The sequence below is a fragment of the Cucurbita pepo genome, chromosome 18, assembly GCF_057944985.1.
Source record: "Cucurbita pepo subsp. pepo isolate OVF chromosome 18, ASM5794498v1, whole genome shotgun sequence".
Lineage (NCBI taxonomy): Eukaryota > Viridiplantae > Streptophyta > Magnoliopsida > Cucurbitales > Cucurbitaceae > Cucurbita > Cucurbita pepo.
In genome coordinates this window covers 8,144,173-8,171,277 of record NC_141815.1, presented here as the reverse complement: position 1 = coordinate 8,171,277, position 27,105 = coordinate 8,144,173, and the positions used below count along the sequence as shown (strand labels likewise).

The window sequence follows — 27,105 nt, the reverse complement described above, 5'->3', positions numbered from 1 at the left end:
AATTTACCCTAGATGAGAGATAACAACACACCAAGTTACTCTAGAGTTTTAACAAATTCAATCAAACATCTGTCCCATTGAGAGATAGTATCACCACACACATATCTCTCAAATAACTTAGTCCCCACAAGAGCATATCTCTCAAATGACTTAGCCCCCACGAGCATAACTCTCAAATAACTTGGTCATAGAGATAATCAAATACTAATACTTAATATGATCACATACTTGTTATCTATTCTGCCTAGCAAGTCATGACAAATGATCCTCTCTATCGATATCTGTCATCACTTAATGTACTTGCCCCAAGAGACCAACCAGCTCTCAAGAGCTAGATGATCAACTCCAAGACCATTCAGACTGAGAAATTCAAAAACCTTGGTATGAAGTGACAATTTGTAGAGGAATGAGGTCTCCCAACCAAAGGTCGAAGGAGGTTGTTGAAAATTTAAGTTCTCTTAGAGTTTCCAAATCTAAAAAGATTTCGGCTAAAACCAATTTGAAGTGTCATGACATGTACTAGCAGTAGAAGAAAAATCGGGTCGTTACACTTGACTTTACTGGCAGAACGCTCTGAATGAAGAAGTAGACAGCCTGAACAAGCTTCTAATACCTACAACAACTATCCTCTCGTTAAGTCCGAAGGAATGAGTGACGATGTGAATTGTCAACCTCATTCACTTCTAGATTCCCGTCTATTTGATGGATTAGTTCTATGAAATCAAGAGGATCTTCCTAACAACCAAATTAGCTCGAAAAGAATTCAGCTCTCAAGCTCCACTGCAGGGAGTAGTTTTCTAGCAATGGCCTACTTCCTAGCCTCAGTGGGAGCAGTGACTTACGGCCACACAAACAACAAAAGAAGAATCATATGTTAGATTCAATAATACAAAGAATGTTTAGTAATAAGAAAAGCTTTATTATGAAAATAACCTGGAATCACTCTTTGAAATTCACAGCAAAATTTGTAATCAGATCACATACAGGAGGATGAAAGTTATTACAAATGCCATCCACAAGGTTAAGCTCTTCTATAACAGACTGAAGATATAAACTTTATCACATATTTGGATTTTCTGAGAACAGTAAAAGTTCAGATAGGCATTAAGGACTCAGTACATGATTTCCAACATAAATGGCTTTGGCAAGCATTGTATCTCCTCTGTCTATGCTATATATGATGCCCCTCCTTAAGGTTTGTTAACCCCAGAATCTATACCTATTTCTCATCCTCATCTCGTCCTGATTTACCCTCTTTGTAACAACACATTTTCAATTTCCCAAATGGATTTTAACCGGAAAAAAGCTGGTGAACCTCTACTTTTCTGCAATACTCCATAAAAGCCTCCTCCATGAATGATACATGTTAACTACCACCGTATATTCTCAGTTAATCTTCGGCTTTGGACGCCTTGGTCTTAGAAGAACGTAGAGAAGAACCAGAACGACCATGAAGGCAGGAATGGTTGTTCCATCAAACACAACGTCTACCTTTCTCTCTCGTGAGCAGTGAATGGGGTGAAGAAGAGCTAATGTTGTGTTTACTCGATCAGAAAATCTACAAAACATATGAAATGTAATCTATATTAAATTTCAATCAACCGCCGTACATAATGACCGAAAAAGGTCGGTGAGATATCTACTAGTTATTTTTTACTCAACATCAATGCAAGTTATGAATGACTGAAAGAATAATACAAAAGGTGAGGAAATCATGGTGGATACAACATCCGCAAGTTTAGGTCCCAAAAGATTCAAAATAATGACCACATCTCTGTTTTTCCTTCCTAATATTATCCGAAAAGAATTTGCTTGAAAAAACCTTAACAGAGCCATAAATAAAGCAGAAGCTGATCAATCGAGTATCCTACACTTTTGTTGCATTCTAAATCAAGGACATTAAGAGAGACTTCTGAACATTGAGAAATAGTGAGTTGCATAGGAAGTGCTGTGTGCGTTTTTTCGTGCTTGCAAGATGAGGCAAATGTTCAGTAAATGACACCAAAATTTCTGTGTTAGCATAATATTTCACGTCATGCACTGGTGATTATGGAAACAATGTACATAACTATTCATAATATACTTTTCAACCATAAAGAAACGTAGCTTTGAAGGTATAAAAAAACATTTATATAATAAATGTTTGCAAAAATAAAGGCAATGATTTGAAGAGCCTAACCCTTTGGATGCCTCATTTAGGACGTGCAACAGTCTTACTGCATCAACATAACGCAGCTCTCCAGATAAGGTTGATATCTGAGAATATAGAGATTATACATAATCATCAACTCAGTTGATGTTAGAGCCACTACAACTTTTGAAGAAGTTTAAGGAACTTACTCTTCTCCAAAGGCTAACAACATATTGATGCTTTTTTACAAGGTCACGCTCCTGTGACAGGAAGAGCTTGAAGGACTTTTCAGCTAATTTTTGTAAAGGCTTTACACCCACAGAACTTTTGTTTGAAAACAATAACAGTGCATATCAAACACAATATTGATGCAAATTTAACCAAACAAGTGAGCAATAAAAAAAAACATAGTAAAGTAGTGATAAGACATTTTAATATTTGTATGCCAATAGCCGAACTGTGTTTATAGGCAAGGATACTTGTACGCTCCACCAGTAAAAGATGAATAGCAGAATTGATTCGCTGTATTGATTCTTCAAGGGCTGTGATGATATAACTCCGAGCAATAGTATCAGACTGAAACTGTGAAACATGCCATCCACGGGAAGTAATGGAAAACGGGTTGCAGCCTACTGACCATATCCAATCCTATAATGTTAAAGAGTGATTGCAATAGAAATGATATACACCTTGTTAGTAATGTACGAAAACAAAATGTTAGCATTAAGATGCTGTAATTATATTTAAAAAAAACCACAGGGAGTACAAGGACTCGAACTCATGAATCCTTTAATAAGAAACATATAAGAACATGACAGTAAACATCGGAAAGCAACCATTTCTAGGCATTACCTAATATAGAACCAAAACAAAATGCTCTAGAAATACCCAATCCGTACCCATTTCCCATACCAATTGGAATCAGATTTGAAATTTACTTACCTTCATTTTTACTTACTTTATATCCCTGATTTTTCTCGTCTTTTTCACTCTTTTTGGAGTTTTTATCTCTAGAGCAACAGTCTCTTTTTATTTCTTCAACAAAGTTAGCTTTTGGCTTAAATTTTTTTAAAAAATCCCCAACGTATTTACCTTCATTGGTGGGAAGGAAAACAGAAAGGAGGTCACTAGGAGTAGGAAGACTGGCAACAAGAAAGCCAAACAATGACTTCATTGAAATAATTGCTTTTGAGATCCAGCAATTTCTTTTTTTCCTTTTCACTTTAGTAAATGGAGCTGGTTATTCAATGCTTCAAAGTAGAGAGAATTTTCTAGATGTGGGTACTTTTTTTTTCCCTTCTTGGTGAAGTTTGGAAGGAAAATGTTCGTTTATTAATCCCAAAGTTAATTGTACATTCAGGGGATGTAGCGTATAAGTAATGGGATATATGGGAGTAGTTTATAATGACTATTTAACCTTCCACCTACGGGAAGAGTAATAAAACGATAAACCAACTCACATTCCCGAACTAAACCTACCTAATCCAAATTAAAACAAAACAACAATAAAATAAATAAAAGAAAAACTATACACATTATTAATCCAATTGAAACTCCGAACAAGCATGCATGGGTTCTCTAAAGATGTTTTACAGATGCAAGGTGTAGATTTGCGTATGGAAAGTAAAGAACATAGACTACTCCAGAAAACTGTAAAATTCAATTAGAGATTTTGTGCACCCAAAATTATGGAATTCAGTCTTTTTATAAAAAAAAAAAAGAAACAACACAAAAAGAATGGTTGCTCCAACCCAATGGATTTCATTATAGTACCTCAACTGCTGTATCATGAGATGGACTGTATGCAAGATGGAGAGGGAGCAGACCGGAAAGATGTTCTGAAGTAGCAGACAGAGCAGCTTTGATTGGCTTCCTACATATTCAAAGGTATAAGAAGAAACAAACAATTAATTTTCTAAGATAATTACAGATTATAGCAGCCTTAAAGGTTAACTACTAAAACAAGTTGTAAACCGCTTATTCCGAAAATGAGGCAGTTCATACTAATTTTATCTCAATTGATTTTTTAACAAATGGTTAAAAAGAAAAGAAAAGAAAACTATGAAGCAAGCAACACTTTTGAATTCTGAAGATAATTGTATTCAAATATATTCCACAAGTCAGCACTTACAAAGTTATAGGTTCACTAATTATTACCAAGAAATTTTGGTTCTACATATTTACCTCACCAACTAAATAAACCATATGGTAATCAACAGAATGCCATCTACAGAAAAATGTTTCTATTGTCTGCTCAGAGGTACACTTGGTGAATATAGACTTAAGTGACAGAAGTGAAAGAGAAAGCATTTTGTATTGTCATACATATTGATTCTAATAGAAAGTAAGGGATTATATTATTTTTATTTTAGTTCAACCACTTGTGGCGAATTCAAACCTCTGACCACTTGGTCGATTGAGATATGCACAACTTCACAAAGAGTTATAATATTTACTTTTTTGTTTTAAAATAGAATAAAACACAAATTACATTTTGCTCCCCTTTTCTAACTATACTCTCCATCCCTTTTAAACCTTACTAATGGTTCACTTGACCAATAAAAACAATATATAAGTATATGTTTAGTCTCTAATGTTCGAGTATTTTCCTCATGTAATCCCTAATGTTTAAAAAAAAAAAATTCAATTTAGTCCTCCTCTTGTTCTTGAATGTGAATAATATGAAAATTCTAGCCAATGGAATCTAAAAGCCCTTATGATATGCATACTCCTAGATCAAAAACTGATGCCAACCAACGGATGCTCACTCCTATGTCCATGTATTCTTTCATCTTTTCTCAATGAAAGTTCGGTTATTCATAAAAGTAAATAAATATAGAATGAGGGAGAGAAATAGAGATTCTATAAAAAAGGGGAGAAGATAGAAAAATAAGGGAGTAAAAAGTCGTGCACTTGATGCTCAACCCAAGGCATGTGATCAATCATTCATTTAAATGAGCCCAGCACCTAGAAAGATGGGAAACTAGCAAACTTTGGAAGTCATACATTTCCATCGTATTTTCACAGTCCAAACATCATAGGTCACAAAAAAACTAAAGATGCTTGAACGAACCTCATATCCCATATAAGTGATTTTCCATTGCACTGCAAATGGCTTTCCCAGGATGAAACCTCTGACTGTGCTACAATAACCATGTCGGAGAGTGCCTTTGCCTGATAATGTTTGTCAACTAATAAAGGTTCTGAATGAATGAACCAAAATATTGGAACTTCCAGTGTAGAACTACTTGGACCATTTGTCCCTGCAATATCCATAATCAGCAAATCAGTACTGGAAAGAAAAAAAATAAAAGAAGGAACTTTTCAACATTTTTTTTTTCACAAGAGACAACTTTTCATTGAAAATGTGAAAAGAGAGATTATTACTCAAAGGGTGCAAACTTTAAAAGGAGTGAAAAAGCAAAGAGAAATACAAAGAAACTGCAACTCATAACAAATGATAACCTTAAAAACTTAACAAAGCACTGATGCATCAAATTGAATCAAGTATCAAAATAACAACTGTCACTCTACATCATTTTTTTTTTCCCTTTTTGTTATTTATAACGTCGGATTATTCTCATGACCTTATTATATTTGGCTTCCAAGGAAACTCGTAAGATATTAAATCCTAGGTAGGTGGCTACATGACGTGCATTCACTTCATTGAAGTGTTGCGATGACATAACTCCTCCTTAATAGTGTTGATAGTCAAGTTACACTTGCTATACATACACATATATTGGATGTGATCGTCATTGTAAAAGGATTCAATTAGGAGAGAATTATAAATTAGTGTGGGGTGATCCTTAAAGTTGACTTCCAAAATGCCTACGTTTGACATTAATTAATAAGAGTTCTCAGATTCAGTCTTCTTTATCTAGACTTACCATTTTTTCACTTATATTAATTAATAGAGGGAATAATGGAAAAACCCATTGGTAATTTCAACAATCAATAAACTTGCACAAGGGACCCTCATCTCTTTGGTTGTTTATCCTACTAACCATTTTCAATAGCCTAATTTAGATGGGGAAGGATACTAACTTCTCTGAGAGTTTCCTCTTCAACACGTCAAGAAACTTCACCCAGTCTCAATTTGCAGACTACAAACTTGATTTATTTCTTCTGCACAGATAATAAAGAATGCCTCTAATATTCAAGCTTTCAAGCAGCTTTATTTTGAGTGAATCATACTAGAAATTCTATGGCTGGTATTAATGCCCCACAAAACTACTTTCTTAAGAACAAACCGACTTACATTGAGAAAAAAATAAAAGAATGTACGTAAAATAAGAAAAAAATAACAGAACGCTAACACAGTACATAGCTATCAAAAGGGCTCTAGTTCAACATGAATGAGAGATAAAAGATAATTGCTAATCCTTGAGGAGGAGGCCCAAAGGGGGAAGAAATACAAAATACTATATTTCAGCCTTGTAGGAGACTAAAAGCCCCAAAAAAGGAAAATTTTCTAACCAAATTGGTCTGAAAACTTCCGAGGAACAAATTTATAGAAAATTTCCAAATTGGGCATCAATCTCTAGCCGCTTCAAGGCTTGAGAAGATATTCATCATGTATTTTTTCAATGTTAGTGTAGAAATTCAAGTGTTGAATGCATCGCTTTGGGTTCTAAATTCAAACTAGTTTTATAATTATCCAATCCACTATTTTTGGATATATCGCGCCCATCTTCCCAATGTTTCAAGAATTCCACGAAATCACTCAGAGAACTCCGTTCTCAATGCAGTTTTTCTTTCTCCCTTCCTTTGGTACACTAGTTATCTGAAGTTTATCATAACATTCTTTTCACATAAGGCAATTAAACATTTCAAGCGGCATTGATGGAAATTTTGGAATCATCATCTAATCTATACCTTATGAAACTGCAAACCCTCATCTAAAGATAAATAAAAAAAGGTGAAGTGGAGGCTTCAAAGACAAGTTTGAACAACTAAGGCCTAAGTAATCTCTCGGAGAAGGTAAAACTTTCAACTTGCATTGTACAATTATATCCTTTTCAAGGCTGATATCTTCCGAATATATACTTTTTTCTCAACTACGCCTTACCTCAAGTCCACCCATACCTCCTGAACTTATTATATAGAATAAGAATGTTAGTTTTCTAAACTTGTCTGGGTTACATTAACATCATATTCGTGAGATGATTGTAATTACTCAGTTAATATGATGTCTTCTTCTCTCCAAAACGTTTTTAACCACCATAACAGATCATTTTTTGTGGCAAACAGAAAAATTCACTTTAGGAGTTAATACAAAGATATAGAATAACCATGAAAGCTTACAATCCAATATATATATTTATAAAATTAATGCGGCCCCAAACCTTTAGGGGAATGATCCAATCTTTGCAACTGATACTGGAGTATGGATGAATCAAGATAGGTACGAATTGTTTTCCGATAAGTTCCATTAACAAGCAACAATGGAACAGCTGCTGCACGTCGTGCCACTGAGAAGGCCATTGCCAAAGCAGGATCCTCCGACAATGGCAACCTACAATAATACATATTTATAAACAACGCAGGAACTATAATTCCAATAGAGAAATTAACCATCAAATTCCAATACCAAAAATCTCATGGCAGGATATTGAATACATGGATAGATTTTTTTAATAAATAAAATAAACTAAATAACAAGACTGAAGTTTTCAAATAGTGGAGAGTCTCAGTTATAACACTTGTGTAAGACACATGAATGGAATGTGTTCAAATGAAAAGTGACGTATGAACCAATACTTTTAAGGTTAGCCCAGAAAATGCCCATGGCAATGAGAGAGAGGAATTTCCATGGCAGGAAGCACTAGGTGTACTTGACATCTATCCCTGGCAACGGGCAACCATCTATATAAGGCCATGTTAGGAAAAGGAGATGGAAGAACGGTAAACTTTAATGCTTTAACTGGTCTGGAAAAAATTAGTTGAGAACTCGATCTTAGGAGTTGGAAGTTGGATGTAGTTGGGATATTCTTGGTTAAGTTCCTCTTAAACATCCGGGTGAAATAGGAGTTAGTGCTCTGGTAAGCTTTTTAGAAAGGAATTGTGGTATTTAATTTCTCCAAGAAATTCGAGGTATTTTTAATGGATTAATTCTCGGGGTGTTCTTAATAAAAATGATAGCATCCAGAAGAGATACCCAAATCACAATCTTAACTTGAACTTGAAACCTAATGAAAAAAGACAGCAGAATATGCAAACCATCCCTTTATGTTCTGTCCTTGGCTTCTGTTCTGAAATACTATGATGAATCTTTCATGTAAACCTCTCATTGTAAATGTTTTTTTGTGTTCTCCTTTAAATAATTTGGACAGAGTAGAAGAATGTTCAATATCACATAGAAATTTGAACCATATTCGAGATGTTATTTTGTTCTAGCCTTCTTAGTGTTTTCAATTCACACTTTCTGCAGTTGCTCACCAACTTCCTTGATCCTTTTTTTTTTTTTCATAAATCTCTTATGCTAACGAAATTATATATAAATAAATAAATTTAAAATTACATAATATATTATGAAATAAAAAATTTAAAAAAAAAAGCACTGAAAGGTTCCTAAATAATTTCATTTTATAATTTTAAACTGCTATTAGAGATTTAAAAATAAAATCTATTGTCTAAAGCCCATCTTATACATTTAAGATATAAATAAAGAACATAAATTATAAGACTACATGATAAACGACATACATGGTCTGACTAAAGAGAGCTTTCTGTGAAGGTAACAACAAAGACGAAAGCCCATCCATTAGAGCTTTAAGATCCACGGGCAATTGTTTAATATGTCTAACTTTCTGCATCAGAGTTAGGAGAAGATTAAGATATACATACCATTCGTCCTTCCATAAATTTAGTATTATCAACCATACCTCTTGTGTGATGAAAAATAATTGAAATGATATTTTCTCAAAATAATGGAACGACCCGTCAGAAAGTGAAGGTGATATAATATGTCTCATTGACCCCCAGAGAGTAGCACCTAGGTGAGCCAGAAAAGTATCACGTGCTACAGTGTAGTTTTGGAACTCCTGCTTGATACAAGAAATTAGAGAAAAAAGAATCATTCATGTTGAGAGTCAAAACGCTTCATCAAATCATAGTAAAGAATGCATTAAATGTTCCACAAAAGTAGAAAATAACACGACCTCTAAGAGTCTGGCACTTACCTCATACGTATCGCTAAATAAATTCCAATTCTCCATCCGTTTCAATGCATCTATGGCCTTCCTCTTATGATTTTCATCATATTCTTCACCATCAAACGATTGAAGCTCATTTTTTAAGTCCCGCATCCTCTCATCAAGTTCTGTGCCAAAAAACACCAATTGTACATTTTGAAATCAAACAACTATACAGCATGCTTTGTTTTAACAAGAAATGAAACTTTTCATTGATAAAATGAAAAGAGACTATTGCACAAGGAAACAAACTCCACAAAGAAGAGAGAGAGAGAAAAAAAAATCTAGAGAGCAAAACAAAGCAAACCAGAAGTCCCAAAAGAAACTAAAGAAAGCAACAGAAAACAAAACACAATGCTAGAAATAGCCAAATAAAACCGCACTGAAAACCAAAAATAAAAAGTGACAGCAATCGAACTTCGAAGCAGCAACAAGGAACCAAGGAACCAAGGACCAAGAATATACAGCATGCATCCTTTTGAAACAAAATTTTATCAAGCAACAAGGTCAATTGAAGTAATATAGAAAATGAAGCTTGCATTCCAAAGGAAGAAAGAAATAACCTTCACAAAGAGCAAGTTTGACTTTCCTTCCCTTACAATGTTTGAAAGCAAAGAGCTCATATATGTCAATCTCTGCTAAAAGAATATCAATGGCTTGATGGTCTTTCTGCAAATTCCAAAACACAGGACAATTCAAAACAGGAGCTGCAAAACCTAATAAACAGTTCGACAAAAAAGATATTATCCAATTAAAAGGTTTTTTTTATAAGAAACGGAGACATATTTCTCAAGAGAAGCAAAGAGCAGCCTAAGGGCAAGGGGTAGAGATCGCCCTTCCCCACAAAACTAACAAAGAAGAGCCTCCCAATACTTAATAATCATCAAAAGGCTGTAATTGTAAAAGAATTCAGTACGATTTGGACACCACCAAGAGGCATTGTGTTGCACTAAAAGTTAAAAGGAGGCAAAAGAAGAAGACACATCTTCGAACACCCCTATTTCTTGCCTCCGAAGGCCCTAAAGGAGGGAAAGTAGCACATCTCCAAAGTAGCGCCTCCATAAGCCGATCACCAATTTTTTTGGTAAACAAAACTCCACCCCAAACTCATTAAGAATATTTGGCCATCCTTTGGCTGCAAGAGGAAAATGTAGAAACAAGTGGTCGACGGACTCCTCTTACAGACACAAACAGAAAATAGGAGAGATTATCAAAATTTGACACTTCCATTGCAGCTTCTAGTGGGTATTAAAAAATCTTTAGGCAAGCGACCATAATAGTTTTGCAGCTTCTAGTGGCTCTTATCCTTCATAATAGTACTCCACTGCTGCTGTCTTCCCTTCTAGTGGCTCTTATCTTTTGTTGCCCAACCCCAATGCTCCACTCCATGAATAGCACAAATGACCCATCTCCACAAATCATTTTCCTCTTGGGTCAATCTCCAAACCCATTTCATAAGGAGAGATTAACTTTTTTGATGAAGAGAACAAATTTCAAAAGCATACATCGTCGGTAAAGCAGTGCATTTCTAGGAAACCAAGTGCGAAGCCGGTTTGAAGGTGGCACCGTACCAAATGAAGTCTAAGACAAATTTCTCAAGATAATTGACCACTTTGCTGGGGGCTCTCAAGAGTAAAAAGAAGAAGCATGGGAGGCTATTTAACACTTCATGGGCCAGGGTTAGGCGCCCCCCTGTAGAAAGAGACACCCATCTCCATTGATCAATTTATCTTCAAGCACTATGTGTTGACAAATGACTCAGGCAATCAGAGACTAGTATGAACAGAAAAGGTAAAATTGGATTGTCTTGACAAATGCCTCTAGATGGAATGATTTTACCTCTAAGCTTTCCATCAATGATAATTGAATACTTAACACTAGAGATACAAACGAGTTGGGCTCTTTTAATAGTGTTGGCAAGGAGTAGGCAAATCAATTGAAGGATTTCCAGTTCAGGGTGGATGAGTGGAAAGATGATCTATTTCATTCTGTAATTTCTGTGCGACTACCACTAGAAAACTCATCAAAGGCTATGGAGAAGGTTTTTCTATCAATTGACACAGAGCAGGTGGAGTGGTTTCATGGTGGAAGGGGCGGAGGTGGCCATGGCTTCTGGAGAAACTTGGGTTAGGAGCAGACAATCATTTTCCCGAAGTTATGTACCAAACCCTTCTATGATTCAAAAAATTTAAAACTAGCACTCTAATACAGTTGAGAAACAATTTCCACCAATTGACCAATACCTATCACAAACACAGCTTTTCATTCTGTGGTGATAGAATGTAAAAAAAGATAATTACAATAACAAAGGCAACCAACTAACCTAAAAGAGTAAGGCAAATAATAGAACATTTAAGGGACCAAAAAGACAATATATTACACTCAAATGACCAAAGAACCAACAACTACAAAAATAGCATTGACCAACTGTAAGAATGTCCAGCCAAAACTAGGGCCAAATCCTCATAAATAAATGAAAAGGTAACTAATTTAAGGCATTAATCTCAACACCGATTCAAGTTTAGGGTTCAATTCATTCACTGGAAAGTTTGAAGTTAAAATTCACTAACTCAGTTAAGCATAAGCATTGGATAAACATGATTTTATCCCTTGCAAATTAAAATATATGGTTTGACCAAGTAATTAATTTCATCAATATACATTGCTTTTGATTCATTAATTAATATCCTATCACTTGCTCTTTATTATCAATCGTTAATACCATAATTAGGAGACTCTCAATCAAATATGAAATGCAAGCTATCGATGGACTTGATACATGCCTGTGTTTAACTTTTAAATTAAACAGAGTCATCCAATAAAGCATCTGAATAAGCTGGTTGAATAGGAACTATATCCTACTTCTAAGTTATAAAAAATTTACAAATTGTCAAAAGGATATTTTTATAATTGTCCTCTGTATCTTTCCCATATCAATTGCTTATTGGTTTCTAAAGAAAGTTCATACATCACCAAAAACAGCAAATTTCTCCTGAATAGCATCTTGCAGGCGATCTTCAGCTTCATCTTCTGAGATTTCTGCATGCCGGAAATAAAGTATACACTTTTGTGAATGTAGACCAGTACGAAGTCAGAATGATGTTTATAACTCAAAAATAGAGTAACATCTGTTTGGGTAAGAAAAATATAGAAAGGCAAAGAAATTTTAAATGCTTTCTCATAAGATGCTAACAAAAACAATGATAAATAAATTTGAACTTTATTTCTGGCACCCGGTAATTATTGAGAATTTTAAATGGCATGAACTACAAGGTGCTTAAATATTGTCTCACAAGATAAAATGATCGGTAATTACTAGCTGCCAGAAACAAAGTAAAGACCTATAAAACAGGTAAACCAGTAAAAAAATATAGGATGATGCTTAACTCAAAAAACAGAGAACCTTTCTAGGCTTTAGAAACCATTTAAAGTCAACTTTCTGTAAAAAAATTTAAGCGGCGTTTGGCCACTTTTTTTAAATTAGAACCCTAGAAATCAGAACCGTGGGGCATTTATCTGGAAGGCTTAAAAGTCAAGGAACAAGAAAACTATATTTGGGATGCGGAGTTGTAAAGCCTAGAAATCAGAAATCTGTGTTCAGAAACTTGTGTTTGAGGTGCAGTGTTTTGAAACCGGGGTTGGACAGTTTTTTTTCTTTTTTCATTTTGCTACTTTGTTCTCTTTTTCTTTTTTGTGGATGTTTTGCAAATTGTAGAACCCCTTGGGTAACACGGGGCAATTTTTTTTTTTTGGGGGGGGGGGGGGGGGGGGGGCGGACTTTTGAATGAAACATTTAATTTACATTATAGTTTAAGAATAAGAAAAAAAATTCCAACGAACAGAGCATTTTTTACCATTGACAAAAAGAAAAACATAACATCAAACATGGCAATGTTCAAACATTAAGATAAAAAGTCTAGAAGTAGGATATAAAAACATGAACAAACATAACGAAAAATAGCATGACAATCAATATCCACATAAAGTCGTCATCACAAGGGTCGAACAAAAATTATTGAAGCAGAGTTTAGAAATAAGAGGGTTACTCCTAATATAGAAAATAGATTTTTCAAAGGTCGTTCATAGAAATGTATGTTTGTATCAAAAAAAATACAGACATAGCTTTCTATTTAAATAAGGGTCCAATCTTGAAGGATATCACGTCACATTAAAAATTAGAATTAAAACAAATGTGTACGTCAATTATCATGTATTATAAAAAAATTAGGAACTTTATTTTTCACATATAGTGAATTAAAATAAAATTTTAAACATAGCCTAATATTTGAAAAAAAAATTTAAGGATTAATTTTCTTACTTATGTAATAGTAATAATTTCTAACTAAGTTGTGGGCACAAAATATTGAGTTGCTTTTCAATGGTAATTCAAATATATAAATTTTAATTTTAAAAAATGATTTTAATGAAAAACGTTGTAGTATTTTATGATTTTCTTTCTTCCCCCATCCAAGGTCACACCATCCACTGCCCATCACCGCCATTGTCTGTCATCGCCAATCTTCCCCCCTCTTTTCGTCTTCCATCTTCCCCTTCCCCCTCCTTTCTCCTCTTCTTCCTCAAATTTTCATTAAAAAAAAATTGATTTTTTTGTCGATTCCAGGTTTGAAATCAAAGGGGTCCTTCATTTTCAGATCTTTCTCCCTTTGGTTTCCAGAAATTTTATTTAATATATATATATATATATATATATATATATAGGGGAAGATGGGGAGAAAGGAGGAAGAAAGAAAACGGGAAAAAAATCCAATAATTTAAAACAAATAAAAGTAATAATAAGCTTTGGCCAAATTAAAGTCATCATCACCTTGAACAGCACCAACCGTCTTTTCAACATTTGGTAGGCTTATCTCAGTTCGTACACCTTCACCACCAACAGCGGGCCCCCATGAAAAAGGGCCTGCGTTTAAATCAATAAATGCCCACCTGATGCAAAGCAGATATCATTGATGCAATACTCTTAGCATAATATCCTGCGGTGCATGCGGACATAGACGCTACCTATCATTGCCAATCCATGTGTCTGTGAGACATTCAGCATGCAAACCACTGAAATCAAAAGATTTCAATCCCTTATCAAGAGGAAGCCTCATCTCTCTATCCTTCCCCTTCAACATCTGATCAATAAACACAAGCACGTACCAGAAGGAAATAACCATAAAAAAATATTATATAAGATGTTTTAACCAGAAAAACATGTGAGAGGTCTGTGTACCTGCTTAACTTTGATTTGAATGATATCAGCAGTTTCTTTTCCTTGATACAATTCATTGACTTTTCTTAGGGCATCTTGGCAGATGTTGTACCATTCCATCTTCAAATAAAAACCAATTTTTTTTTTTTTTTGAAATAATATAAAATTTTAAAATGTCAGTCAAGGGAGTTAATGGAATTTTATCTCAACAGACTGGTTAACAAGGATACTTACAGTATCAGTGTCTTCAGCTGTGGTCCATGCAAACTTACTCATCGGATGCTTTTCATATAAGGGTCTCTTAACCTTCTCAAGAGCTGCCAATCATTAAATATCATAGAATTTTGTAAGCTCTTATAGCTAATAAAGAGAAAAGGAAAATTTGAAAAAAAACCCAGAAGAACTGATCATACCAAGAATAGTTTCTGGTGTGCTTTCAGATTGAAGAATTCTTGATTGCAAGTTTGTGTCCTATTAGAAAACGATCAATCATTGTTTATCTCATAAAAAATAAAAAATAAAAAATAAAAAAAAGTAAATGTTCTCATTAAAAAAAAGTCGTTTATAAATACCCAGACACTAGTATAATGAACCGATACAAAAGCACACAAAAAAATTGCATGATATAAGAACATTCACGTTAACAAATACTAAGTACTATTCTAAGTTGCTAACATAGTTCCTCGAAGTTTCAAAGTTTGCATGTGTTGATCATACTTAGCCACATGGGGGAGTAGTAAATTGTTCTTTATATAATGAATGCATTAAGCTCAACACCACGGAATTCTCAAAAGCTCTATACTAGAAAGTCTTCATACACTTGGACAGAAGACCAAATAACAGGAAAAACCATAGCACGTAAAAAAGGCACCCCTCCATGAAAGAAAATCCCAATAGCAGAAAAAACCATACACAGCCTCGAATCTATTGTATCTGCAAATTAAGCTCCTTAAGCTTTAACAAGTCATCAAGGAAATCCTAATCTCTACATTATCAAAAGCTTTTTCAATATCAAGCTTCAAAATCTAACCCTTCTATTTTTATCAGTACTCTTCTACCATCTCATTAGCAATTAAAATTGGATCAAGAGTTTACCGGCCTTCCATCCTTCGGATAGAACCTTTTCAAGGACTTTATAAATTGAGGATGTTAAACTGATTGACCAGAAATCCTCAACAGAAGCAGCTAGTTCTTACTTCCGAGTTACACAAATAAAGTTCTCCCTCAAAACCAAATTTACATGCCCATTGTGGTGAAATTCTTGAAACAACCAAAAGAAATCCTCTATCAAATGCTGTCAAAATTTCATAAAAAACTGAAATGAGCCTTGGTTTTACCCATACTTTAATGGCAAACCAAATTTCATTGTGGGAAGAGGGAGTAATTAGAATATTGTCTTCAGATCTAGAAGCCACATTCCCCGGGAAGTTGAGAGGAATAATTCTCTTGCCTGGAATCTTTGTATATAAAGATGGAAAGAACGGTAAAATTCCAGCTTCAATTTCTTCGGTAAAATTTCAGCTTCAATTTCTTTGTAATACAATAGCATATGTCCAGATCTTAATTCAAAAATTAGAAGCTTCCTCATTTTTTAAGCTAAGAACTAACTTGTATGCTCATCCCCTTCTTGAAGCCATTGAAGTTTCCACTTCTATACAAATTCCTTTCTTCAACCAAGTAAAAATCCATGAACTCGCCTATCACCGAAGAATAAAGATCTTAATCTTGCATAGACCAGAGCCTATTTCTGATTTAGCATCAAAACATTGAAATGTCAGCAAGCAAATTCTTCTCCTTAACTTTCCTTTTAACTTCATATACAGCAAACCAATCTTTAAAAATGGATTCAAATTTATGAGCTTTGAGGAAATAATAAACCAGCCCAACCGTATGATCCATCTTCACATAATGACTTCTCAATAAGCTTCATACAATCTTGCACATTTAGCCTTGAATTGCAAAACCGGAAAGAAGGGCCCCAAATAAAACTACCGACTTCAAAAGTATAGGGAAATGGTCAGAAAAGGTATGTCCTTGTTTTGAAGCCCTTGGGCTATCAAAAAAAACATTCCACTATTTAGAAATAAGGAATCTGTCTAACAAAGGTTGAAGCTCATCTTCACCTAATCTTGAGTGCGTTAATTTGCCATTAGATAATTAATGTTATTTAGGCACTCACTCACTAGACACAAACCCACTATTTAAGCATGGAGGTGTAGCCTCAAACATCAAAGTTGTAAGCCTCTTTATATTAAAGATAGAATAAGCTTTGAGGCACCTCTTAACTGCCTCACCTTGAGGCCAAGGCTTGCACCTCAACCGATTTTAAAAACATTACACAAATGAACCACAAAATCACACAAAACATCATGGTGGAAGGAAACATCTTAAATCCTAGGTCCAACTATTGTTGTGGAAGAGTCCTAAAAATTGTTACTTCCTTATCTACTTCGCTATTCGCTCCAAATAAGTGATGGTAAAAAATTGTTGAAGTGCTTCCTCGAGAAATTGGAATATTAGTCCCCTAAGATACCTGTTGGAAGCTAAACTTGAAGAATTTGCTAATCTTTCTAATACGCTCCCTGATGCTCAACCAAATTTTCAAGAGGCAAATACAGGGTCATTTTCACGTAAATCATGTTTGTACATTGTTTCCAAAGAAGCAATGGTAAAAAAACTAATAACTAAAGCAGTATGGACGCCCAAGACTCCAGAAAATGATTAAATTCTTTCATCTGAACTATGTCCTCAGCCAACTAAAACACATTGCAAAGGATCCAGAGATAAAACCCCAAATTTTGTCTCGCCTCTAGTAGTTGAATCCTTTGTAGACAGAGCGCCAATGCAGAAACACCTTTATATTCATGGCGACTTTATATCTCAGGTTGGAAATAGATCATATCATGTGTTTCTTGGGCAGTCCCAAGCTCCCAAGATGATCTTTTTGTGCAACTAAGTTATGGACACCCTTTCTTTTAATGCAACTAATCATTTTCAGAACTTCTTTAAATAACCCCTTTCAGATCAGAAATGCTTCTGTCTCAAAAGGAACAGCCGCACCTTTTCTGACATGAAAAATCCCATGAACAAGCTTTAAAGGACGTAACTTCACAGTTTTAAAAGGATTCTCCTCTAATCAATAAAACCTTCATTCAAAATTATGAATGGGCACCCTTTCAAGCACTAAGGCCATAAGTTATCTGGACCAGCGTGGTTAACGCTAGTATATGGCACATCTAGTTGAAGAAAAATCATCACAATTTTTTATGATTCAACAAGTGATATTGAAACTTAGGGATGCAAAAGAATTTTTAAGTTGCTTCTTGTCAACCATGGCCACTTGCTTATGTAGTTATAAGAAATGATACACTAATGCCAATTGGAATGCCTTTTTAGTTTGTCATGGACTCGGTTGATACCTAATCTTTCTGTGTACTCAACCTTTATGGAATGAATAGTTTTCTTATCCATCATTTTAAACTAGACAGATCGATAGAGAGATTCCCCCCTACACGAGGAAAGCAAGACTAAGAAAAGGATTCTAACTCAAACAAGAATATAAATCTTACGTGCACATTCAACAAACAAACAGGGAAAAGGAAAAAAAAGAAACTTTAATTTTTGTGCTCCGGTAGTGTGCATAAATCATGTTTCTTTGAAAAGAACATACCCACACTTCTTATAGATGAAGAAGTTTTGTAAGTTTTCATTGCTCTAAAAAAAGTTGTTTAAAAAAAAAACAGATATTTTATTGATAAATAAAATATGTAAATGACAAAAGAGGTAAAATAGCCTCAAATCCCAGAAGTAGATTATAAAAAGATTTTCCGATTTTCCACTTCAGCCAACCAAATCGAAAAAAAGAAAGAAAAGAAGTGAATACCTCTTTAAGAAAGTCCATCTCCGATTCAGATAAACCTTTCCTGCAATAGTAATAGAATAATCTTTAATGAAACAGAAGAACAAGGAAATACCACAATGTCTCTCATGATTCAACATGTCAACATCTGACAAGGCTCACTCACAAACCTTTCTTATATTCAAATTACTCCAGTCAAAGAGATCTATATTCAAATCATTTAGACTTTTGCATCGCATGATCATAATGGTGCAAGACATAAATTATTTATGCTGCTTGCATGATTAATACATGTGGAATAACAGCAATCAGTAAACAAAACCAAGAGGATACCATGATCAAGCAAAAGTTGAAAGATTCAGCTCACCATGATGCTCAAAATAATTAGAAGATTTATAACACAGACTCTTGCATTATCAGAAACAACCATAATGATATCTAATTCTCTTTTTTTAGTACAACAAATGTGGGGTACCATAACTATATCCAATTCTCCTTTTTAGTACAACAAATGTGGGGTATGGAGATTTGAACCTCCAACCTCAAGGAAGGAAGTAGATTACAATTAACATTGAGAATAAAAATTGATTTCATTGATATGAAAGAAATAAAAAAATATTGCTTCTTGTTCAAAAAGAACAAAAATTTCAAGGAGACCTACTCGTTGAAAAAAAAAAACAAATAACCAAACCTAAGGCATCCCCACCCCATTGGTCCTTTAATTTCTGACAAGTCATCCCTTCCCCCTCCCTCTCTTTCCCCTTCCCCTCTTGCTGGCCCCGTACTCCCCTCACCACCACCCACCCCAATGGCCCCTACCCCAGCCAGTGGCCCCACCCTGACTACTCTCTCACTCTCTTCATATCTAAATATTATAAAATAATAAGAAATAAATAAATATGATTCCAAAGCAACCAATCCATAGCAGAACCAAACACTAAGAATCAAAATCCCTTGTTTCTGTAGCTCAATCTTCTTCTTATCTTCTTCAATGGAGCCACAAAATCCAACTATTCTGTAACACCCAATTTGTGAAACAAATATTATATGGTAACTTTTGGTATTTAGTGAGTTAATGATGGAATAAATAAATATTTATAAAAAAAACGCAGAAAAAATGCAGAAAAAACGAGTTTTTCAGCCACCACCGTACACTATAGCCGACAACGACAGCGTACAGTGGCAATGGCGTGCACACAAGGGAGAAGCGAGCTTCAGACCAATTTTTGGCTGGATTTTTTAGCATAAAGGGTGCTGGAACAATTTAAAGAGAGAGGGGACGACGTTGAGGGCGAAAACAAAAGATGAAGGCCAAGATTTGGAGGAGTAACCCGAGACCCAAGTTGTAGCGTCGGTGAAGAAAATGAACAAAAATCTGAGCGGTCATACTTGGAGTTGAAGCACAATTCTGAAGGGATACCATCGTGGGGGCAAGAAGAACGATCCTCGTGAAGAGCCCGAGTGCTGAAACGCCGAGAGGGGGGAGAACGAGTTGAGATTTGAGTACGTTTTCTGGGTTTACTGTGAGTTCCAATCAACCCTATCTTGCTCAATTTTGAATGGAACTTGTTGAATATGGTCTTTGGATTCAGAGTGACGAGATCTACAAGTCTTGTGAAGATTTCAGGCGTGATCAAGGGCAGTAGGAGAAGATACGAGCAATGGAAGTCGACAGCAACAAAGGAAGAAGCAACATTGTTGGTAAGCGTATGCATGCTCGTGAGAGTGACGACCCGATTCAAGTGAACCAGTCCAAACCGGTTCGCCTAAGCCTGACCCAGCAGTCCGAGGCAATTTTCAGCATAACGAAGATGTTGTGGAGAGAGAACCACGTGGACTGACATGTTGGTAAAGGGTTCTTCTCAAGAAAGATGGAGGGTGGGGAGAGGGAAAGACATGAGAGAGATAGAGTGGTTCAAAGAAAAGGATTTGTGAAGGCAAGGTTGCGGATCTCACCCCTATCAATTGTTGCTCAATGAAGATGAGAGAGTCGAAAGGATGGGACCAGCAAGGGAGGGACCGATGAAGGAGGGAAGGGGGAAGGAAAGGGGGTGGGAGTTGATAAGGGGAGTGTGAGTGATTACGTTAACTTACCATCAAAAAACTAAAATGGAATCATTCTAAGCCTTAGAGATGAAAGAGTAAGTTTTCAAAAACCTAGAGACTAAAACAGACAATTTTCCAAAAAAAAAAAAAAAAAAATTAGCAATGAAATAAACAACCAAAAAAATCCCTACCTTGCAAAAATCAGCCTAATACAAGTATCAAATGACAATGCCCACTTCCAAACACCACGAAAGCAAAAAAAAAAAAAAAAAAAAAGGAGAGAGCATCATGAGAATCCACAACAAAAACCATGCAAACCTTCAGACTTAATTAATAGAGGGTGATCCAGTTTATTCAAAATAAGTAATTTCCTTTCTCAAAACTAACAAAGAAGGATTTGCTGACAATACGATAAATGCTTCCCATGAACATGGTCGTAAACTTTTGATGGATTTGATTTTCTTGATAACATACAGGTCAGATTGCAATATTTAGCCAATTCTAAGACTATTCAAGATGGATCAGAAAAAAAAAATTGTTTCCATCACTGATTGTTCAACTGTCTGGTTAATCTCTAGTAATAAAGTTCAGAAAAGAAACAAATCAAACAAACAAATTTGCAGTAAGGATTTGCTAAGAAATTTACATACCGGTATCCATATCTGGCCCTTTTTGGGTCACGCTTGAGATTTAGAATAAAAATGTTATAAGCATTTTCAAGTTGAAGGTACTCCACAAAGCTAGTGAAGAGTACATCCATCAGGTCCACGTCTACTTGCCAGAGAGTATCATTCCCATCCCTGCAACCAGGAGATACATTTAACAGCCAGAAGTGTCGATCTAAAAAATAAAGCCAAAGCCAACATTCCTCAAACAGCTTCAACAATGAGAATATAATGAAACAATAAATAATAAAACTAACAATACTATCAAAATTACCCATTATTGGATACATCTTCTTTGCGAGATAAGACATTTCTTGCAAGCTCAAAGATTGAAGTAACCTTCTCACCCGTTTGAATTGCATGAACAGAGAAACTGCAAAATTTCAACAAGAACATTTTTCATGAGAAAATTAAGGATATCATTTCAAACCTTGCAAGCATGAGCTAAATAGTCATTACTAACTTATCACAACCATAAAATAAGATATTTAACTTCCTCAAAGAAGCTTATCAACTTCGGTTCCCATAATATACAAAGTACCAGTACAGCATTACTTGTAATTTATGTGACTGACGAGGGGAAGTTGGTGCTTCAAAACTTTATCCACGCTGATCTTATAAAAAGGGGTTAGCACCTCCCTGACTTGTGGAATCCGTGTGTGTTCAAAGATATGATCAAGTTTTGTGAACCAACGTTCAAGCTCTTCCGGATGCAGCTTGAATTCTAACAAGAAAGAGGACTCTTAGATCATCCACATAACAATTCACAACCAAAGCTAAAAGTCCAACCGTTAACCAAATTCACAATCAGGAACATTACATACCATGGTTTCCTTTCCCTTCAAATCCTATAAAAATGAAATTCACAGGGACTGGAAGGTACAAGGATTCAACTTCAAGAAGCTTCAAGTAATTTGCTATATTACCTGCGATGGAAGATGAACGTGAAAAAAGAGACTTTGAATGGTGCACTTGCTTTTTCATTGTATTGGTTCCACGTCATATTACAGTAGAGACATCAAGAAATTTCACTAAAGAATTTATTGAAGAAAGAGATGTAGAAAAGAATCAGGTTTGACATAGACCCAGGGAGGATTAGGAAATTGCCAAAAAGAATACAGAATTTAAATAATAATTATATGAAATGGGCAAAGATAATACAACTCCCTTGTCACTGACACTCAAAATGACAATACAAACACTATTTTACACCAAACCAACTCTAGATCTAAATATTTGCATTGAAATACACATTTATTTCAGACTATCTTTAACAGGTACGGGAGACTTTCTAAAGGAAGATTTTAAGATAAAATAATAAACTCTGTAAACCCACCAACACCAACCAAGCTAAAAGATATCCCCTGCGAAAACATACATCAATAAGTGGAGACTTACAAAACTTTTTACATGTTCATTTACAAGAAGAAACACGAAAGGAAATGAATGTAACATTTTCAAGAATATGGATAAGAATGAGCAGAGTGAGCTACTTCCTAAATGAAGGTTAAGAGACATTTCAGATGGCTCCGTATCTGGCATGAATCCATCGGTGTTGCAGAGTTGTCTCCTGTTTTTGTTACGGTTCAGGATTGATTGAATGAATGAATGAGGTAAATAGGCATGGCTAAAGATTTTTGCACCGAGATTTTTAGAGGCTTAGAGCTCTCCCAACAAGAGTTTAATCACAGTATAAATCTAAATTTTCTTACTGCACTCCACGAACTACTCTTCACTTAGATGACATCTAACCAACTCCCATGCTTTAACGTAAGATAAACCAAACAAAGTACCAAAAGACTCCAACTCTCACGACACTTATATTATTAATAAAACAGAAACTCTTACACTGGTTAGACTGATGCAATTACCTGCCTTTGTGTAGTTAACCACACTCATTTTCTCAGGGCTGGATGATTCCAGATCATCAAAATCTAAACAATATGTCAAAAAAGAGTAAAACAAATAAATAAATTAAAATAAAACAAAAAAACTCATTAGCAATAGATTAGAAACGTATACAAGCTTTGAAGTGATAAAGATAAGAAAGTTAGACATACCAGCACGTATGACTGTCTCACTCCAAAACCTACTCTTATCTTTAAGGTTGAACAAGGAGAATACAGATGACTTTACACTTTTACGATTTCCAGAGGAAGATGCAAACGATCTTGCTGCTAATAGCTGATGAGAGCACACGAAAGAAGTTAATACAAATGCATTTGTAAGTTAACATGCTAACCATTCCTCAGAGGTCATTATCTATTCTATTATGGAAAGAACTAACTGGATCATCATTGCTCCAGGTGAAGTAGAACAAGGTATAGGAAACTCATTCAAGGCTGTGCGCAACTATATCCCAGGCAGACCAGATTTATCCAATGAAATATGTGAAATGTGTGCTCTAACATAAAGATTCATCACACTTTTAGAGGGAGTGATTAAGTACTTTTCTTGCCGAATAAAAAAAGAATTTTTTTTAACAAGAAATAACCTTTCATGGACAGATGAAAGATACAAACAACCTTCCTATGAGCAAAAATTAACAAGTAACAAACAAAAAATCAACTAACCATAAAGGCCAAACAGAAACCCAGGAAAGACGAACACATTAAAGAACACAACGAAACAAAAAGAAAAACCAAAAGAGAACCAAAACCATGACCAAAAAATGAAGGACCAAAGGGAACTAGAAAAACACTGAAACCAACAGCAAACAACTCTCAAGAAGCTGAAGCCAACCAGACAAAAACAACACTCCAGCCACTCCAAAAGCTTTCACCTCTAGCAAACAAAAAAGACAAAGGGAGCTGCCCCACGACAGAAAACGCTTTGAACCAAAAAGTGCCAAAGCAAGAAACGACAGCCAGGAAAATTTTGGTCGTAAAAGAATCTACAGAACTCAACAAGCCTCTAGAGAAAGCCACGGAATCCTAGGCCTTAATCCTGTAAACCTCAATGCCACAATCATTTATGAAGGAAGATAAATAGTTTGTCTTTAAGCACTTTGAAGGAGTTAGAATCTTCTTGTAAAAGATTGCTAAGGACCTCCTCAATAGCCTCTTCAACTTATCATGCCGCAAGACGATTGAAAGTTGAACTCCATGTCAGAACTACTGATACTCACCATAGAATCTATGTACATCTCCACTCGGTTCTCCTAATAATATTGCCTTGTTGGAAGTCCCATTTGTTGAATAAGAAACTCCCTTGGAAAGACAAGAATCCTCAAAAGAGGGAGAGGAAATGATGGCCATAGGGAGAAAGTTAGGCTCGAGAGACTCCTCAAATAAAGAATTATAGATCTTTGATTGAAGGATCCAATAATTGAGTAAAATTTTCCTCAAGGAGGTCCTAATTCTATTTGGGAGAATCTTTCTATGGGTTTTGGGTTACCTAAAACTCAAAGAGGGGTTGATTTTGCACTTGTGGTTGTGGATAGCTATAGCAACATGACTCGTTTTTTGGCTTGTAAGAAAATATTTCATGTTATCCCAATTGCTAACTTGTTTTTCAAAGAAGTGTTTGTTTGCAAGGAATCCAAACATCTATAGTTTCCATTCGTGGTGTTAAATTCTTTAGTCGTTTATGGAGAACACTATGGCAAAAGTTTGATTCAGCATTGAATTTCAGTACTACAAGTCACCCTCAAACCGATTGTCAAATACAGATGACTAATCAAACCCTTGGTAACTTAATCTGTTGCCTTTGTGGAGATAAGCCCCACCAATGCGGCCAAGCCTTGCCCCAAGCAGAGTTTGCCTTTAAACACTTGAAGAATCAAGGAAAGTCGCCATTTGAGACCGTTTACACTAAACTTCCTTGTTTGATGATCTTGCCTATTTACCCGCTTCTTTGGTTGTTCAACAAGAGGTTGAGGAGATGGTTGCCCATTTACCCAATGGCTAAGTAACTCAAGGACGAGTTTTATTTAGGGAGAGGAATCTGACGTAGTACAGTTTTGTATTTTCTGTTTGTGTGGCTTTCTTTTATTATTTTCTGTTTAGTCACAATTGTTTTACCCCCTTGTTTATCATGGCTTCTTACAAAGTGATTTGAATGTTTAGTTTAATCTTTTACTTGGGTAGTTGGTAGCCTTTTAAATAGGGGTCCCTAGGTTGTATCTCTTTTCTCCTTTTGTCCATCATTTTCTCCTTTTGTCCAGTGTTCCATATGGAACGTGAGAGAAACTTTTTTTTGGGAAGATAAGTGGATTGGGGAAGCCCTCTCTGCTTTGTTTGTCCATGTCTTCATCAATTATCCTCAATGAGGAATCGGTTGCCTATGGTTGTCATTTCCCTTTCTTCGACCGTCCATTCCTCTTGCTTAGGCTTTTGTATAGCACTTTTTTCCGTAATTGGGGAGATTTGTCGTAATCTAGTGATAAGAGATGTTTGTTGTCGGAGTCCTAGCCCAACAGATTGTTTTTCGTAGAAGTTCTTTTCCTTTTTCTCCGTAAATCCTTCTCCCTGTGAGGTTTCGGTTTTTGTATTGTTGTGGAAGTTGAAATTTTCAAGAAGGTTAAGTTCTTGGCATGTTATCCACAAAAGAAAACATGTTAGATTGGGTGTCACAAATGTTGTCCAAACTGTTTGGTCTTAGGCATTGCATTTTTTGTAGGAGGGAAGCGGAGGACCTTGACTGTATTTCTTGGAACTATGATCTTACTTATTCAATTTGGAGTAGGTTTTTTGAAGAGTTTGGCCTCGTGTTGGCTAGGCATAAGGGTTGTAGAGAAATAATTGATAAGTTCATTCTCCACCCCTTTTTGCAAGAATGGTCATTTTTTGTGGCATGTCAAGCTGTGCTATTGTATGCGATCTCTGAACCGAGAGAAACAATAGAGTTTTCAGAGGGATTGAGCATTCTCCGAGTGATCTTTGATTGGATGCCCTTGTTACAATAGCTGTCCTCTTTTTTGTGGGTGTTTCTTGTTGTTCGCTTTTGTATTCTTTCATTTTTCTTGATGAAAACGTGGTTATTCATCAAAAGAAAATGAAGACAGGAGTTCAATCAGTGAAGTTCAATTGGGGATTCGGAAGCTGCTTTTTCCGAATAGCAGGTTTATCAAGCTGTGAATTTATTAGGGACCAGTTAGTCTCCTGGTCCAGGGAGATTCGTTATTTACTAAAGAACAACAGTAGAGACATGACCAAAATAGTTAGACTAATTATATGATAATCTTTCACAATAGATACTTTTTTTCGATAGACCTTCCCCGTAGAAGAAGCTTGAACGTCAGAAATGACGTACGGGTGAATCAAATTCGAGTATCTCAGTCTTTCCATTTACTTCACCAAATTCCTCCTCAGAGACGCGAATAAACTCCAATCACAGGTCAATTCAACTTCATGAACAAAACAGCTTAAAACAACAAACGAAAGCAATAAATACAAAAAACTGCTGAGCGGATCTCGAATGAAGTATATGACAAACGAGATTATCGACCATAAATTCTCCAATTCGTTGAAAACATAAAAGAAACAAATTGCAACAGAATGTTACCAGGAAAACAATACAGAGTAGCTGCAACCGCATTGGAATCCAGAATCTCCCAGTAGAAGATCCACGACGATGATGACCCATCATTGATCGCAAAAGGAATTCAGAAATTGCCGCTCAGAAAGCTCCGAATCGCTTTATTGTTTGCGTTTGCCCTGTACTAACCTGTTCAGGCGACGCAAAATGGGGGAAAATGAATAAATTAATAATAAGAACCTAAAAATTATTATTATTTTCATTATTTTCAAAAAATACCTAAACATTAAAATTAAAGAAAAATGTATTTTTAATATTTAAAAAAAACTTTTAAAATATTATTAAAATTTAAAAACATATAAAAGTTTATCATTTTTATTATAAATTAATGATAAATGTGGTTTTTTAATATTTTAAAATTTTTAAAATATTATTGAAACTGAAAATTATATATTTTAATTTTTGAAAGTTTATAATTTGTATTATAAATTATTTTTAAAATATTTTAATTTTTTTAA

General features: G+C 35.1%; 1 protein-coding gene across 1 annotated transcript; it reads right to left on the bottom strand.

Annotated features, from left to right (window-relative positions):
* Positions 1 to 898: 898 nt before the first annotated feature.
* Positions 899 to 26,804, bottom strand: LOC111780168 (uncharacterized). The gene is made up of 25 exons (XM_023660491.2): positions 26,615 to 26,804; positions 23,170 to 23,293; positions 22,981 to 23,043; positions 21,934 to 22,035; positions 21,665 to 21,833; positions 21,384 to 21,482; positions 21,095 to 21,244; positions 18,423 to 18,462; positions 14,953 to 15,010; positions 14,774 to 14,856; positions 14,561 to 14,659; positions 14,347 to 14,462; positions 14,153 to 14,271; positions 12,296 to 12,366; positions 9,891 to 9,996; positions 9,316 to 9,455; positions 9,019 to 9,177; positions 8,840 to 8,943; positions 7,480 to 7,649; positions 5,205 to 5,394; positions 3,905 to 4,004; positions 2,611 to 2,779; positions 2,341 to 2,423; positions 2,180 to 2,256; positions 899 to 1,558 (listed from the first exon to the last, which is right to left on the bottom strand). Exons 1-25 carry the CDS (start codon positions 26,696 to 26,698, stop codon positions 1,387 to 1,389), a joined length of 2,847 nt encoding a protein of 948 aa, XP_023516259.2. The 5' UTR covers positions 26,699 to 26,804; the 3' UTR covers positions 899 to 1,386.
* Positions 26,805 to 27,105: the final 301 nt, after the last annotated feature.